The sequence below is a fragment of the Bactrocera oleae genome, chromosome 2, assembly GCF_042242935.1.
Source record: "Bactrocera oleae isolate idBacOlea1 chromosome 2, idBacOlea1, whole genome shotgun sequence".
Classification (NCBI taxonomy): Eukaryota; Metazoa; Arthropoda; class Insecta; order Diptera; family Tephritidae; genus Bactrocera; species Bactrocera oleae.
Window position 1 is genome coordinate 25835354 of NC_091536.1, and position 18704 is coordinate 25854057.

General features: G+C 34.5%; 1 protein-coding gene across 18 annotated transcripts in view; it reads right to left on the minus strand.

Moving 5' to 3' along the window:
- LOC106615948 (very low-density lipoprotein receptor) overlaps positions 1-18704 on the minus strand; it is a 251414-nt gene that overhangs the window by 12671 nt on the left and 220039 nt on the right. For all 18 annotated transcript variants that reach the window (XR_004978621.2, XM_036372667.2, XM_036372668.2 and 15 more), the window contains 2 exons: positions 493-620; positions 221-370 (listed from right to left, as the gene is read on the minus strand). Coding sequence is in view for 17 of the 18 variants with exons in the window: in XM_036372667.2 (XP_036228560.2) it covers positions 221-370; positions 493-620 (278 nt within the window). In the remaining variant the exon portion in view is untranslated. The remainder of the gene's footprint in view (positions 1-220; positions 371-492; positions 621-18704) is intronic.

Here is an 18704-nt window from a genome sequence, read left to right on the forward strand (position 1 = left end):
CTAATGCTAGTTACTTAATTCATTAAAAATACTTTCAACTTAGTTTGTTAATTTAGTTATATTCTCAATTATTGTAAAGTTAGTAATTCAGATTTTTGTTTGTTTGTGTGTTTGCAGTTAAGCACTGCATTAGTTGTTGCTAGTTAGTTGCAGCTATTGCACTTGCAATTGCAATTTAAAATTTCATGTAATTAAAACTATTTATGCATGGCGCGCTTACCTCTTCGTCCACTGTGCTCGGATACATGCGCGCCGGCAGATTATTCTTCTCCAAACTAAAGTGATCTTCGGTGGTTTTACGGTAAACCGGATTTTCAAAGTTCATTGAGGTGGGCCGCCTGCTGCAATGACGATAAACGACCCAAAGTATCTGAAGCAGAGAGGAGGGGAGAGCGTTAATTTAGCATATCTTGCATATTACCTTGCTGTTGTTGGCTAAGCCAGCATAATTCCATAATTGAGAGCAGCGCTTATTTACTTGTTCGCACTTACCACACCTGTCACCAGTCCGAAGCCGACTAGTGAACCGACTATCGTTAATGCTAAGTAACTGGAATCAGTTTGCGGTGAGATGATGCTGCCGTCGGCATTTGTCGCATTGCCAGCCTGGTGGTTATCCACTGTGAAGAAAGAAGAAACAAAAAAGACAAGGAACGAATGAAACGAAGGTGAAATGAGTTTGATTTTGTATTGAAATTTGTGCAAGGCTTTTGCACTATTATAATAACTGAATTTAAGCCAACACCCAAAATAATTAGAATATTAAAATAAAAAAATTTAGTTACAAGTATCAACGTAAGGTCGAATTTTTATTTTTCAAAGAGGTACATATACATAACGATATGTCTAAGTATGTGTGCGAAGCGTTGGCATAGCTTGTATGTGAAAGTTATGAGAGCTTATAAAGGAGCTTTTTATGAATAGAAAAATGAAGAATAGCAGAGTTGTAACCATATATTTTGTATTCAAAAGCTGTGGCCATATTGACTTTAATTAAATTCCAAACCAAATGAGTGGGATCATGATAAAATATCTTTATTCGCCGTCATAAATTAAACATTTATGTGGCAACAATAACAACGTGAGTAAAAAAATGAAGGGAAAGATGCCATTTCATTTGAAAGATCGACAAAAATGCAAACAAATGAACACGCTCTTAATGAATATGAGCTGAAGAAGCATCGGCATTGTGGCTAAAGTGTGACTGAGAAGCAGACTGAATCAAGAGGACGCGGATAAGTGGCTCATAATATATGGACACGAGAATAAATTACTTCAAAAGCCGTGGGTATTTTATAATCGTATGCATATAAACACACTATATTCCTCTCTTATACAATCAAAATATGTATGCTATATATGCATATACATATATTAGGGTGGCCGTTATTTCCAAGATGGTTTTTGTTTTGTTCAATTTTTGTGCTGAAAAAATAATCCAACGTAAACAAGCTATTTGTTTTCAATTTAAACCGTATTTACCATAAATCATATTTCCTTTATATTATTATTCTGAATATAACATGTGATTTTTTAATATTTGGCATTAAGCAAGCAAATCTCCAACTTTCAATAAGTGATATTCTAATGCCAAACGCTCTACACTCTTAATGATTTTTTTTATAAAAACATGCCTGTAAAAGTTATACGCAGTTAACTGACCAGAGCATTCATACAAGTGATATGTACATTATGTGTGGCTCATACGACCTGGTGTACTGCATGAATACAGTACTTTTGATGCCCTTTAATTACGTATAACTTTTAAAGGAATTGATTTATAAAAAAATCTATGCAAACCTTTTTTGTAGAGCGGGAAATTTGGTACTAGAATATCCAATATAAAATATATTTGAAAGGTAAAATCTTTTTGGCACGGTTTAAATTAAAAATACGTTGGATTATTACTTTAGGACAAAAAGTGGAGTTTCAAGAGCCTTTGCAAAACAAAATTCAACTTGGAAATAACAGAACCCCTAATGCATATATAAATACATAGCTGTGTATGCTTGCAGAATAAATATTATTTCGTGGCAATATTCATCACTTTTACGAGTATTGTATGTACATGCGTATGAGTGCCCGTGCGGCAGAGTAGACTTGGTAACTGTTCGTAAATTTTCGATGCAGCGTATTTTATCCACAATAATCCAATTTAATAGCCGCAGAAACAAAAATTGTCGAAACACAAGACTTTACAATGAAAAAATATCAAAGAAAAAAAATTAAAACAGAAAACCACAAAAAATAAAGCGAATTGCACAACTATACGAATTACGTTCTAGGATATTCCCCCGCAGAGGCACAAGCACATGCGACCTGGCCAGGTGAAAGGCCAACTGGCAGTCGCTGCGATTTATGGCATTTGCGCGTTGTGGACACACATATTAAGGACCAAAATGTGTAGTGCACGCACAAACATACATATGTATTCACATATATAAACTTTACGGGAGTTGCAGCCAACGTTCAACCGTAAGAAATTTAACGAATTATTATTTTCGATCAAAATAATTCAATTTTTTTCTTTCTTGGTGTCTATATAGAAATCCATTATATGTGAAATTAAGGAACAAATTTTTCTTTAAAAGTCTGGGACGAAAAATAGTTACAATTTTAACATTTTTAATTTTCCTTTTTTAACGGAACACCAAAATTTTTTACTTCTTAAGCAAGTGAGTGAATGAAGCAATTTACGTGAGTAGTTTAGTTATTAAAAACCGAAGTACAATAAAAATATATTTTCAAAGGAAAGTATGCTTATTAATATTATATGGTAAATTCGTAATGTAATGTACTTGGTGAGATTTATTTATTTTCGTTTGTAGTAGTTATTATTTAAAAAAACTATTTCGAAAAAGTTCCTTGTTCATCAGCCGTAATATTAAAGTATTTTTTAAATTGATCCTTAGACATTAAACCAGAATTCAAGACGTGAATAAATTATAAATCTTAAACAAAAGTATTGTATAAAAATAAAAACACTGTCCTCATTTACCATTTTTATACTTATCAAATATATTTGGGCACGAATTGCGTAGAAAAGATTCCCTTTTTTTATAAATAAAATAATGACGTTTTTATTTTTACGACAAAACAACAGAAATCGCAGTTTTTTTTTATTTTAAATCTTGACTGCAAATTGCATGCCACGATGAGGTGCTCAAGTGCTCAGTTGACGGCAACACAACTGCTGTCAAATATGTGATATAATGCGATGGTGTGTGTGTTGTACGAGGGCTTTCACTTTGCTTTATCATGAGACTGCAACGAAGCACACAATTTGATGCGATATCTAGAAAGACTTCGCATGCTCGAGTGGAATCCAGAAGTTGTCTGGAGTCTGAACGAGAAGGTAACTTCGCCAAATTGACAATCTGTTTTTTCTTACATGAAATGACTAGCTACTGGAAAAGCTAAGCGTTGCAGTATAAATTTTTAAAACGCATTAAACCGTAAAAGATATTTGCCAAACTATTGCCTATGTTTTGTCGTAAAGTATGGTTGTGTTTCGGCTTCACTGTTGTAGTGTTGCTTAATAATCGCAAACGCTTGTGCTCTTGGCCTAGTTTCCTATCAATGCATACGCGCATGTTTAAATATATAAGTCAGTGTTTCATACTATTCACTTTCTCCGCAATGCTCCATCTCGCCCACATGCGTCTAACTGTATATAACATAGTTTACAATTTAGCAGCGCTGTCATGTGTTGGTGAATTTTGCTTTTTGACAATTTACCACATGAATAAATAACCGCTTGGCATACTTTTGTGGGCAGCGCATGCTTTTTATTGCGGAATTTATTATTATCTTGTCACTTTTTATAAAAAAAGCACAAAAAAAAATTTACTTTTTATTCATTCAGAAAACTGCAGAGTAGAAATTAAAGAGAAAAATGTACAACAAATTGTTGAAGTTATGAACGAGGCGCCGTAAAATATGCCAAAAGTGTGGTGGAATAGTATTTTGAAACGTGTACTAGTGTAACGGTAAAAGCAATACAAAATTTTTATTTCAAGGAATTTATCAAATGATTTTAGAGTATCGAAATCTTTACTATGGGGAGCCTCTACGAGGTTGAGTTCCATAGCATATTAGCAATTTGAACATTGTTCCAAATATACATATTTTTTCGGAAAGTTGGAGGGCTGCCTACAATATGTGACGCTCGGATATGCCATTAATCTGATTATAAATCACTGTTACTTTATATATATGTTACATATATCTTCTAAATGCTTTCTATTGGCATTAATATTCCAGTTCTGAAGAACTCATATCAAAGACTCCGACGGTGCGAAAAAATTTTAATTAGGGAGAGAGATTTGATAGGGTAGTTGATCGAATAGATACTTATATAAAACAATGAAAGCGAAAGTTAAACTAAAGCATTAAATACTATTAATCAGAACATACAGTAACACAAGAAATATATACAACACTCATATCCTTAAATGCAGCAAACAAGTTGAAGTTTCTAAATATCAAAAATTTCCATCAACAATGCTCAGTTGGTGTTGAATCGCCAAAACTGAAATAAAAACAAGTAAGGAAGGGCTAAGTCCGGATGTAACCGAACATTTTATACTCTCGCAAAGTCAAATGGTATACTCGTTTGAGACTTCTTTATATAATTTGCTTGATTTGCATAGTGGAAATGGAATAAATCAGATGGAACTTAAAATGGTGTTATATGGGAAATAGGCGTGGTTGTAATACGATTTCGTCCATTTTCTTACCACAATATAGGAATATGAGAAGAATGTTATGTACCGAATTTGGTTGAAATCTGTTAAGAAGATCCCAACATATGGGTTTTCAAGTTGGCGGGGCCATGCCCTCTGTCTAATTTTGATCGCGGTTCCTATAAAGTCATCTTATACCATCCCAGAGATAAAATATAATGTCTATGGCGTGTTTAGTGCTTGATTTATCGCGCTTTTAGTAGTTTTTAACAGTACCGTTTATGGGCAGTGGGCGAGGTTGTCACCCGATTTTCACACTGTCGATAGAAGTACTAAAATCATTTGTTCTCAGTGAATTTTGTTATTATAGCTTTAACGGCTTAGGAGATATGCACATTAAAAACTTTTAAACTGCAGATGCCCCTTCCTAGTGTGATCCTGTATACCAAATAACAGTCTTGTATCATATTGTGGCGCTTAGTTATGGCAATTTATTTATTTTTGATTAATGGCGTTTTGTGGGCGTGGCAGTGGTCCGATTATATCCATCTGCAATACCAAACGTCTTACGGTACCAAGCAACATGTGTTCCATAAAGATATCTATTGCAACATGTTGCGAGAGTATAAATATAACACGCTTGAAAGCCAACTAAAAAATTGCAAACTTTAAGCGCGTTAATAGTGCAAACAAAGTTGATGAAATATGTCGGCAAGTGAAAGTCTGCTTAGTTCTAGTCGCAGCTGCGTTGGTCAGTTATGCGACAGGCTTGACACATATGGAGATATTAGGGTTTAGATAAAAAAATATAGTAAAATACTGTTGTATATTGTATTATACAGTATCGGGTAGTTGGGACAAGTTGTTGATGTGCTGTTTGTTAACTAGACCAGCAACTTTTAATTGATTTCGCAGGTTGGCTGGAGGCAATGAATGGTGATCAAATATGCCGACCAAATGGCGTGAGCCGAGAGGATATGAAATGAATATAAAGCACTAGTTTTAGACAATATTCCATTTGCTTTTGTGATACTGCCCCTAAGCTTGAAGCTTTTTTCATGGATGTGTGCAACATGCATTGGAATATGAAACTTTCTCCTATTCATGGATAAAGCAACTGTATATTTTCTGCAATCAGACAGCTACTTAACCAGAGAGTTGCAGGTCGACTTATGCAGAAGGCTCGGTACGGTCGTAGGCAAGAGTGGGTGATCAGTATTTGATGGTGTAAAAAAGAAAACTTTCCGGCAGTTTCATTTAGTTTGACTGTTGCTTGGATGGTTGAGTTAATATTTTTTATGAGCTGACATTATCTTTATCTGACCCACATGCACATAAATCTGCTGAATTGACTGTAGAAGTCGAAATAATTTTGTTGAATTATTTACAAAAGTCAAGAAAGATTGCCAAAAAATGTTTCAGAAATTTTAAAAAAGCATTTAAACTGAATACTGCCCCCTGCTCATGAAACAAAATATGCTCTGCCTCAAGTACAGTAATATCAAGTTAAAATAAAATTAATTATGCTCTTCATTGCTAAGCTACGAAAAATTCCACAAAATTGCAAAAGCTGCAACCAAGTTGTAATTAAAGATGAACGTCAAATTGGTTCATCAAAGTCTTGTTGCTTTTGTTTTTATATAAATTAATTTGCGGTGCACATTCGCGTGAATATATAACATTAAATACACACATCAAAGGATGCCAGCTTTGGCTTGAGGAGCTTTTCGTTGCAACATTTTAATGCAACATTATAAATCTGTCAGTCATGGCACGACGCTTAAATGAAAAATAATGAGTGAAGAAGATTTCAGTTTTCGCATTTCAGAAGCAAGAAAGATACGCTTGTGGGTGTATTTATATTAATTTTTATAACGGTATATTTGTATGCACATCATCTAATTCAATGCACACAGACACACAACTATGAGTGTGTACGTGTAGACGCATTTAGATTAAATCTCCTCTGCAATAAAGAACCTTAATTTTCTTTTTGTTTAAATGAGCTCGTAAATGTTCGTGTATGCGTGTGTACGTGTACAGTTACGCGCAATTAGTGATCAGTGTAAGCAGGTAGTATATATTTTAATCTACTTAAGTCAATAGTCTTCTGGTTGAGAGGGGCATCAAGTAGGATGATTAAAGATAGGTCAAACATCGTTTGGCGACAGCTGGAAGTCTTTTTGTAAATAGGGGTACAGCTTATGAAAAATAAAAAAACAACCAACACCATTCACTGGATAAGCACCGAGAAAGAATGCTTTGACAATGAGCAATAAAAGGGCAAAACAAATCCGGTAAGATCGTATCATTATCCGAAAACCTATCTACTAAAGCCAGACAACCACCGGATTTCATCTGGCCAAAAGGATGTTAGTCCCGTTTGAATAGGTAAGTAATCCACTTGAAAAATCATACGATCAAGCCCGAAGAAGAAATTTAAGCCACCTAAAAAGAAATTACGTTGTAAGCCTAAAAACCAACCAATCTGTGATCAAAGGATCAACGGAAACGATTTGAAGAATTTAAGAATTGGTAATCGTTTTAATGCTTTGATCGTAACTGTATGCACAAACATATGTATGTATATTTGATGTTTGTATGAATGTACGTAGGTTATCAAGACTAATTTGCCATCACCGCAGGCACCCGGGCATCTGCTCCCGTTATTTGGAAAGCAAACGTTACTTCGTTGCGGCTTGACACTTTTGCCGCTTCATATTCGTCGCTCAGCACACCAACGCGTCAAATATTTGCTACTATTGTTTGAGTTATTGTCGCTGCTGTGACTGATATATCAGCAACGCATGTTGTTGCTACAGATTTGTACTGCTCTGTCGCTTTTCGCTTGTTGCTTATCTTGCTGTCGCTGTGCTGCTAATGTATTGCCACTGATATGTGTTTGAAGATGTCGCATTTAGGCAAGCGTAGCTTGCTGATGAGTTTCTCGTGCTTCTTCTGTTGTCGCTCAAATTACTTTTGCTTGCTTGCTGCTTCTGAGGTAGTAAGGGCAACTCGTATAATATTGTCTTATCGCGCATTCGTCATTCTTATGTTTATAAGTATAATGACAAATATATGTAACAATCAGCGAATTACGAGAAATTTAAGAGTTTGTAGTGATAGTGACGATTTTGTTGGCAGAGTAGATAAACATATTTGTACATATGTATGTAAGTACTTGCAGGAAACTTTCTCAAATATAAGCTATTCATAGTTATGACTCTTTTTTGAAGACTCTTCATTAATATTTTCTGAGAGGTGTTAAACTTCTGGAGGTGGAAAAGGTGGAAATACGATTTTGCTGAACCTATAACAAATCATTAATCAAGAACCAAAACCAACTTTCACGACTCCAGGTGCTTGTACTTAGCTATTTTATCAAGGTTATACAATATAACACTTTTTATAAATCAAGGCTGAAACACTTTAAATCAATCAAAGGTAAATAGTAAAGTTATGAAGTTTTCATTAGTCCTAGACGAGGCTACCATAAATAAAACCAATGGCTTTGACTATAACCAAGGCTAAATATTTCTTATAATTGAAAGAAAAACCAATAATGTAAATATTAGACGTAAATGTATTATTTTTAAACAATTTTTCGAAGAAAATGGAATTATTCTCGAAATTCAAAAAAAAAAAAAAAAATCGAATTATATATCGGAATGTATGTGTACCCATATGTTAGAGACAGACGACATACCTATCATTCAATATCTTTCCCCCCAGTGTATTTCTGGTTTCTTTTATATTCTATTATCCAGATTGATTTAAGTGTGCCTTAGGAAGACACTGGTTTTAGTATACCCTATTTAGCTTTGATGGCATTGAAATTTGTAATTAACCTCAGATTGTGCAAAAACATCAATGAATGAAGTGACGCTTAGGCAGCTTTAAGTCTGCATTTGATATCTTGGCTGCTAAACATCAAAGCATATTGCATAAGCACGCTTCATATCTACATACATGTGTATTTTTTGCGCCTGCAAAAGCAATTGAAATTATTATAAAATCAAAAATTATGGAAGAAATGTCTGTATCAATAATGATGATAGCAACCAAATTAAGCAAAAACAACAAAAACATAAGAGAAGAAAAAACGTTAACTTCGGTTGCACCGAAGCTATAATACCCTTTACAAATACAAAGCCTCTTACATGAACTTGATTCCGAACGTTCAATTTGTCAGCTATATGATAAAATGATCTGATCTGACCAATTTCTGCGGAGAATAATTTGTTACCTTAAGCAAGAATTCGTGTCTAATTTCGTGAAGATACCTCAAATAAAAAAATTTTCCATGCAAGCACTTTACTCCGATCGCTCAGTTAATATGGCAGCTATATGTCATAGTCATCCGATCTATACAATTTCTTCGACGATTAGATTATTGCCTTAAATAATAATCCATGCCAAATTTCGTGAAGAGTCCTCGTCAAATGAAAGAGTTTCCCATACAAGCACTAGATTCCGATTGTTCAGTTTGTATGGAAGCTATATGCTATAGTGATCCGATCTATACAATTTCTTCGGAGATTGTCGTTCCGACAAATGAGCAGCTTCTTTATGAGAAAAGGACAGGTGCAAATTTCAGATCGAAAGCTTAAAAACTGAGGGACTAGTTTGTATATATTCAGACAGACGGACAGACGGACAGACAGACAGACGGACATGGCTAAATCAACTCATCATTCCATATAAAAGAAAATAAGAAACATGAAAGAAAATGTTTGAATTGGACTTTGCTTTTAATTAGCACAATTTCTAATAAGACTTGCCAGACTTCTGCATAATAATAGCATTATCAATTAAGATTTAGTTGATGGTGATATTGCAGCCCAAAAATCCATTTCCATGAAGTAATCCCGTCACAAGTAAGGCCGTTAAGCCGCTACGTTATGCTATTTATGTATATACGATGCTTAAAATGCTGTGCTGATAAATCGAAAGAAGTTTTATCGCACATGTTGCAGGCTTTTGGAGTATTTTTAATATTAGATGTTATAAAAATGATTTTATTGTTAAATTTAGAAGCGTTTGCATAATACTACATGCGTCCGATCTTCTTTGGGTGTGTAGTAGGCTTTGAAATAATTAAAAATAATATTCTCGGAAAATAATTTGTTACAATACATTTTTATATATATACTATCCAAGAGCGTTCTTACAAATACTTAGCCCACAAAAAAAAACAAAGTTTTCGAAAAAAGTGCGATATATTTCTGAATATAGTTTCCTTTTAGTTTGGTAAACTTGATCTAGTGATGCTCCAATTTTTTTAAGCATTGTGAATACATTTTTTAGAGATCTGCACAGTGAAGATGACAAACTCCGTTGGTTCAATTTTCTGCCCGTTGAAAGCCTTTTCATGTGTGGTGATAAATAGAAGTAACGCGAAGAAAATCTTTGAATCTTGGGGCAGTTCATGTAGAAGCACTTGCCTGCCGATAGGCCATCTTCACGAATAAAGCCTCGGGGCGAAAGAACAGTAAGTGAACTAAATTACTGTCTTTCATCACCTTCCAATTGAGTATAGCAACGCCTAAGACAAAATGAAATCTAAATTTGTGCTTACTTAAGATTTCGTTATATGTTTTGTGTGAATTTATTGGTTTTATTTTTATTGTTTTCTAACAGAAAGCAAAATATAGCTATTAAAATTTTAAACAGCTCGTGACACTAAAAATTTCTCCCCGTCACGCGCTACGAGAGTAATAAAATGGCGTAATAAATTTTGAGAAACTTTTTAAATCGACTAATGTTAAGCGTTTTTACAAAAAGAAACAGCCACAGAGAGGCTTAACCGCCAAAGGCTAAAAATTCAAAAATAACTCGAGCAGTTGTTGATGCCATTCAAACCAGCTGACGCATTATGCGTGGAAATGCTTGCGTAACATATTCGATATTTTCCACACAAAAGTAAATAATGGGAATCGCGAATGCGGCGCGGCAACTCCGCTGCTGGCAAATCGCGCGCAGTGGGCGTCGTTAGAGGATTGTATAAAGACGTTGTAAATTGCACAGTGAACAAATAAATAAATAAAACGATGTACTTAAATAGCAGGATACGAGAGACAAAGCGTCAGGATGTGGTGGAGGGATGCTGAACGCTCAAAAGGGCAACGGTTTGTTGTGTTGTGACAGTGGCCGCGGCGTGTTTATTTCACTACTTTCTACCAGCTGCACAGTTGGCTAAGCAGAGAGATATATGCGTATGCATATTAAATCACTCCTCATTTTCAACCCCCTCCTCTGGCGTTTGGTTGTCTCTTTTGGTAATTTGCCACTGCTGTTGCTCAAATGTTTCATTGCATTGCTGCGCTGCTACTTAAATAGCTGCTTGTTGTAATCATAATTTCATATTAGCAACAACAGCAAAAACAAAATATGAGCAAGTACATACATATTGTGAGACATAAATTTCCGCGCACAGTTTCTTTCTTTTGCACAAATTCTTTTTGTCCCCGTTCACTGTTTTTTTTTATAACTTCGCGCATTTGCTTTGCCACATTTTCATAATTTCTCATTTAAAGTTGGCAACGCTGACAGTTGTTAAGCATTAAACACATCTCCGGTTAGCATTGCCACTGAACTGAAGGGGGAGGGGTTAGGAAAGGGCACTACCACTGCCTGGCGCGGTCCCCGCAGTATATCCGGCCGCTAAGCGACAACTGAGTGGAGATAAATTTGTGTAGGAAGCGCTGATTGCTGTGTTTTACTCCGGTTACCGTTGTTATTGTGGTGGTTCATTTTACTGCTTGTTTGCTGTGACCAATTTATGTTCATAAGAAATCCGGAAATGTTTATAAGATATGACGTTTAGTGGTTTTCGGCTGGATATAAACAGATGCAGAAGGAAAACAGATTAAAAAAGAAACAATTGCGGAAAGACAGTCCGATAATTTAGCATGAACAACAACTGTTACAAAATGTTACACGTGAATGTTTACGCTACGTTAGGCGACAAAGCTTTCGAATATTTTATGTATTATATTTTTATAGCTGTTTTAAGTATTATATTTAAGAAAGTCCGAAGGTCATTAGGGGTGTCTTATTTGGGTCAAAATTAATAACTCTCGATGATTGAAAATTACATGATTTGCTATTATGTATTTATGAGTTATATTCATTTTAGCTGCTTTGCCAAGCATTTCTGGTCTGCATCTAATATAGTCATTTTTCGTGTTGAATTTTGTTTTATCATACCAAAAATCTAGGTTTTAATTTCCGCCGCAGGAGGTTTTCCCCTGCAAAGTCTCCAGGGAGCAAAAGTGAATATTTACAGTTTGAGGGACTTATGAATTCCAATAATAACTTTCATAGCAAGGACTTTAGCTTTACATTCCGGTTTTTCGCCATCAGTTTTTTTCGTTCGTTTTTAAAATATTTACCTAACATTCGGTTTAATTTGTTTCACAGTTTCAGACTTCTTGTAAATTTAGGTTAGTGTATTTGTAAAATCAACCTTCACAGTTCTCGAAAATTACTTAATGCTCACATAATGTAAATACCGCGTGACTGCCTCATTTAGTAAGCCAAATTAGTGATAAAATAAAACTTTCACTTCAATTATGAATAAAATATGAGGTTGCGCACTAATGAAAATGTGAAACCGAAGTGAAGTGAAAAGTGCGGCGTTTTAGTGGCGGAAGGGAGAGGTCTACCAAACAGGATTAAATATTGTAGTTTTTGAGAAAAGAGGAAAAGCAAAATTTAAATTAGCAGTTGAAACAGCGTAATCTACGTTCCTGGAAAGCCTGGAAAGACAGAAAAGTTGTTAATGCGTTAATGTTGTTAATTATAAATTCCAGTTCGTTTTGTTGCCAGTTGAATGCACAAATATACTTGTTGTTGGAGTGCACATTTTCCGCACATTTATGTTTTCATTATTTTGCTGAGCTCGTTATATTTCAAACGAAAATTTGAGGTCATCAGAAGCAGATCGTTTTGAGAGAATAACTTTCAGATAGTGTAATTAAATATTCAGAAAAACATTTTGATATGTGCTTTTCCTTTTCTGTTATGGAAAACTATTTTAATATTAATATTTATTTTCATTTATTAGACTTTGAATAAAATACGAAAGCTTAAACTAGCAACAGTTTTCAACTTTTATTGATCATCTATTTTTTTTGTTGTTTATTTAAATAAATTAGAACCATCGATCTATATCTGCTCTTGGCAAGCACTGCATACTAAATCTCCTGAATAAGCAGATTTATTTTTTGTGTGTCCTCTAATTTTTATGCATTTATTCCAATGCTTTTAATTACGAATTATATTACAGGATTTTACATTTCAATGCATCTACGTTCAAGCAAATGAAACAAACCAATTAAATTTAAACGTTTTTACACATTGGAGTGAAAATTGTAGTTCATACAGAAGAATAGGGTTAATAAAATATAAATAAAACATTAAAATTAGACTTCAGCACTGGTAAAGGCAGGTTTGTGCTTGGAACAAAAAAAAAAAATTAATTTGTGCGTATAGCTGCAGTTGCATAATAAATGGAAAAACAAAGTGAACTATAAAATATCAACAGAGACTGTCCCGTCTACGTTAGTTTTGGCGCACATTTTATTCAACCGAAAATTACATATAAGTGTGAAAACAACCGTAAGGGTTAAAAAGTACAGCTAGAAACACACGAAACAATTGTTTTTGTTTAGACCTTTTTGCGTTTGTTGCGCTCCCCACTGTGCCTGCTGCGGCACGTTTGAAGGAATTTTAGGAATTTTTCACAAAGTAATTTGTTTACGTTTTTACTTCAGCTGTTCTGCTGCCTTGCTGTCGGCCCGTTATCTGCTTTCTACTCTCATACTCACAGCCAGCACTTAATTTAAAGTTAACTCATTAATTTTGTTGGCAACATCAACCGCACCACCATACACCGGCAGCACAGTTGACCAGCTGCTTAGTTGGTTGGTTGGCTGAACAAATATTTGGACTGAGCGTTAAAAAATTTCGACTGATAAATTTTGCTACCGGAACTACGTAGTCCGAGTGCCATCACATATACATGTGCGCATACACGCACGCATACACACATGCGCTTATGCATGCTTAGTCAGTTGAGCGTTGAAAGTTTGCTTGTTTTGAGGCTGTACAGCTGACTTTTGTGCGGTGCTGGCTCCCTTTTAAGTTGACGAAACTGCCGAAATTGCAAGTCATAAAATGCGGCAACTTTAGCCTCTGCTTTTGTGTTCCGCTGATTTTTTTTGTTTTGCTTGTTTCGTTTTACTTTTTTGTTTGGCAAACATTTGCTGCGCTTACAAATTATTGTAGCACACTTTTAGGTGCTTGGAAAAATATGTTATTCGAAGCTAAAGCAAATGGTGCGCGAAGAAATGTGTTATTTTTGTTTTTATTACAGTTATTCTTTACCTAAAACTGCTATCTATTTACGCATGTCTTCGCCCGGCTGCCCTCAGGTTTTGCCAGGCTTTAGGCAACAAGCTATCATTTTCTCTGTGTTAGCTATTAAATTGTTCGTAATTACTTTCATTTGAAAATTATGTGAGGGTTCAACTGTTATTTGTTGTGCTTAATTAAAGTAAGTGAAGCAATTATTTAAAGCTTGGTCAGTCGTTTGCTGTTAAAGTGGAAAACAAATGCTGCAAGGAAATTGTCAAAGGTGGCGTGCTGGTAGACCTTCACACCCATTGCTCTCGGATTGTTGGTATGTTATGTAAGACATACAATTTTTTATTTGTTATTTTATAGAAGCTGTTTACTGCTAAATACGATGTTATCTATATCTAACCTGAAGAAAGGTTTAATTTGCAAAAAAAAATTGCATTATATTTTTAGTAAAAAACATTATTAACATCCGGCACACACATACACTAATATTAGGTATGAAGGTTTTTTGGGATTTGACAACCCTAGTGTTACAATCTGGCAACTCACAACTTTATTGTAAATTTTGATATTTTTGATGTTAAATATACTCAAACCTTTTTGAGATATGAGCATATATGTTTTGTTTTTGTTCTGATCTTGCAAGATCGTCATGTGATCTATCGTGAGATTGAGACAACTGTAGGCATTAGTGGGACCAGCATACATTCAATATTGCATGAACATTTGACTGTAAAGTAGATTTGTTCACGCTGAATTTCACACAATTTGTCAATCACTACAGGAAATGTAAAAAAGTATGATAGCGGTGCTTCGAAACACGTCTGTGATATCGGGACAAGTGATGAAAGCAAACATTAGTCGATTGTTTGGGTGTTTCCAGATGAGCCAATAAAAGTTGTTCGCTGTTCGTTGGGAAAAACTGAACATGTCACAACCATACCATTAGAACTACGCAGAACAGTAAGTTCTGAGGGGTACACAATTATTTGTTAGAATAATTTAAAAACAATAAAGCGATTTGCGATGAGTAATATTTGTGTTTGTTCTTTAATCCTGAAATAAAAGGCAACCATGGTTTCACTCACGACTTCGTTATCTGCATCGAAATTCGGCTACAAGAAAGTTTCATTATCGAATCGAATTTTTCTAAGATAAGATCATAAAACATAGAGGTTCCAGATTAGTACATGTAAAGCTGAGGCATACCACATGCATTAAAAGTAGATGGAGAAGCGTCACTAAACACCTGCCAAAACTAAATCCTTACCTAATTATTATAACATAATCTTTAAATTTTCCTAATTCTTCTACTTCTAGAATTATTATTTTGTTTATGAAGTAGGGCGGTTTGTGTGTTTATTGAAGAATATTTTCAATAAATTTCCAGTAAGTTGTTGATAGTCAAATGGCAAAAATTCTTAAAAGTGTGTTCATTGAGGCCATTTGCGAGATACTATCATTTGATTTGATCGTGTCAGCTTTAATTAGCAGTTATCCACAGGTTGCCACTTTTCCTTTTTAAATGTGAATTTCTGGGCTCACAATACGCGTACTGGCGCAACAAATTTTGTTGCCACTTTGGAACAATTGGCAATTTTGAATAGGAACACTTCGGAAAGTATTAATTAATGCAACTCATTGGAAATATGCAAAATAACCGCAACAAAGCGACACGAAAGCGAGCGCTTAAAGCAAACATTTATTTGACGTATAGGCAAAAACCAAAAATTGCATGTGTGTGAGAGTAAACCAAAAAAGTTTATAAGTGCGTGAGTGTGGAAAATAACGAAATTATTGTATTTGTTATTACTACTCAGCAGTAGATACGACTGGGACCTAGTGAGCTAGAGACTGACTAGTTCATGACTATATATATATTGTATATATATGGAGCAAATAAGTAGGTTTATATGTGAAAAGGCAACATGTCGGCCTGAGTAACCTTAGCTTTGATTGCTGACATCCAAAAGCAAAAAGCAAAAAACAATTAATAATTTTAATTTCTAAAGCCTAGGAATCTAATGTACAACTACACACATGTGCTGGTCTCTCAAGTTACGTGTATACAGCAGCTTGGTATGACTTTCTATATGCAAGTGGCAAGTGCGTTGTATGTACGCGTATATGTACTTGACATTTATTCGCATTTCACGCACACACAATGGAAAGCGACGAACATTTAACTTAGTTGCGGCAACATATGTTTGCTTGTTGTTGTTGACTTTTGTATATGTGTATTTCATTAACTTTTCAACTGCAGAACACACGCGGCGGCAAATCACAAATGCAAATGTACAATGTGAAATAATTTGAATTGCTTCACTTATGGCAACAGAAAAGTAGGTGTTACAGCGGGGCGTCGATGGTAAATATGCTGGGTGGCATGTTGCACGCATAGCATATGTTGCATGTTTTATTAAATGCCTGATATTTGTGGCATATATATACATATGCCATTGAATGCTGCAAGTTTGGCATTTTGCAAACTTTGTAGGCGTGTAATAGGAACGTTGTATGCAAAATTCAACCTTATTATCTCTTTTACATTCGTACCCAGTTCGAGAAACGTCGGAGACCCTATAAAATATATATATAAATGATCAGCATAATAAGATGAGTTGATTTAGCCATGTCCGTCTATCTGTATATATAAGAACTAGTCCCTCAGTTTTTAAGCTATCGATCAGAAATTTTGCACCTGTCCTGTTGTCGGAACGGCCTATATCGGACCACTATACCATACAAAGAATCAAGTGCTTGTATGGGAATATATCTTCACGAAATCAGGCACGGATTATTGTCTAAGACAAAAATGTAATTTCCGGCGAAATTGTTGTGATCAGATATTACAGCATATAGCTGCCATATTAATTGAACGATCGGAATAAAGTGCTTGCATGGAAAACTGTTTTATTTGAAGAGGTATCTTCACGAAATTAGGCATGAGTTATTGTTTAAGGCAACCATGTACTCTCCGAAGAAATTGTTCAGATCAGATCACTATATATAGCTGTCATACAAATTGAACGACCGGAATCAATTTCTTGTATAGAACCTTTGTATTTGTGAAGGGTATTATAGCTTCGGTGCAACCGAAGTTAACGTTTGTTCTTGTTAGCTTATTATTTATTGTAAGGTAGAAGTAGAAAGTTGGTAATTGCTAATATTTTTATACTCTTAACCTTTTAACTACTACATTATATGCAAATACTAAAAACAAATAATTATCATTTTAATTATTAGCTGCAACACTTTACATACCTTCCATTATAAAAATTATTTTTAATATTTCCTCTTGCCACATTAATTACATAATTTAAAAATATGCTCGACAACAAATTCAGTTATTTACTCATGAAGTTGTTGTTGCTATTGTGTTTTTTCCAAGTTGGTTGGTTATACATTTTACTCATGAAATACTCGGTTAGGATAATTTAGAAGTATTTCCTGGTATGCCATGACGTATGAGTAACTTTGTAAAAGCAAATACACACACACACATGCATATTTGCTTAAATATGTATGTACATAATTAGAAATTCACTTAACAAATTGTTATTTAAAGTAATAACTTTCGGGAAATATAACATAATATAAACGAGTACAGAAACAAAAACAACAAAGTAGCCAATTGGCAGTGGTAATGGTGGAACTGGCGGTTTTGCGCGATTTTACGCTGGTAAACACACCTACCGGTGCATATGCGTACGCAGTCCACCTGATAAATTCTAGTCTAGCTCGTTTGCAGTTTTAAAACAAAGCGTTTCACCGTAATTGGCCGAGAGTTTTGTTTTGAGAAAATACCCGCAAATTGAAAAATTTGCTCTCACAAGTGAGCAAATGCCGTAAGTGTAATTGAAAGTTCCTCATCAAAAGGTAATGAAAACCGCGGAAAAGTTAACGATATTGCAAGTGGGACGCTCTGCATACAAAGTTGATTGTTAGGAAAGGCTAGAAATTGGGATTAATTAAAAATTTAAAGCGAAAAAGAGTGTTTCAGATTTGTTTAGAAAAATATACAAAGCGCTGATTTCCATACAGAAATATATTTAGTATATGTGAAATATAGATAGCGGTCGCTTCGGAAGTGATGCTTTGATAGACTGGTGGTGGATTTTGGATCTTTCTCCCACCTTGCAAGTGATGTAAACAATATATGTAAGTACACAGCTTTGAAAGGCGACTTTCAAAGGGTAAGATTGCTTTTTATCGTTTCCGGATTATATTTATTCGAACAAGATTTTGATAATATTATGAATTCGCAAGCATAAGACTATTTCAACAGATATAATGGTTTTTAGAAGTTTTTTTATGTTCCAATATTATCTTAGTCAAAAAATCTATAATTTCACGGTAACTTTCTTTTATGAAAAATTATAAAATATAACTACATGTATTTTATTGTTAAACGTATGTATTACTTGAATACTTTTTTAAATAATTTTAACCCAAAAACTTTATTTTGAAGATATTTTTAGGGGCTTTCAGAATAAGAGCTTAAGTAACCTACGCGAATCGTGCGTACAAGCTGAGACTACAGCTTGGTTATATTTTGTAGGTCTAAACACTAGATGAATGTTTTTTGCGAAAATACAAAATCGTATGGGAACAAATAAACGCCTGCTAAGAAAGCTGTCGACAAATTCATTC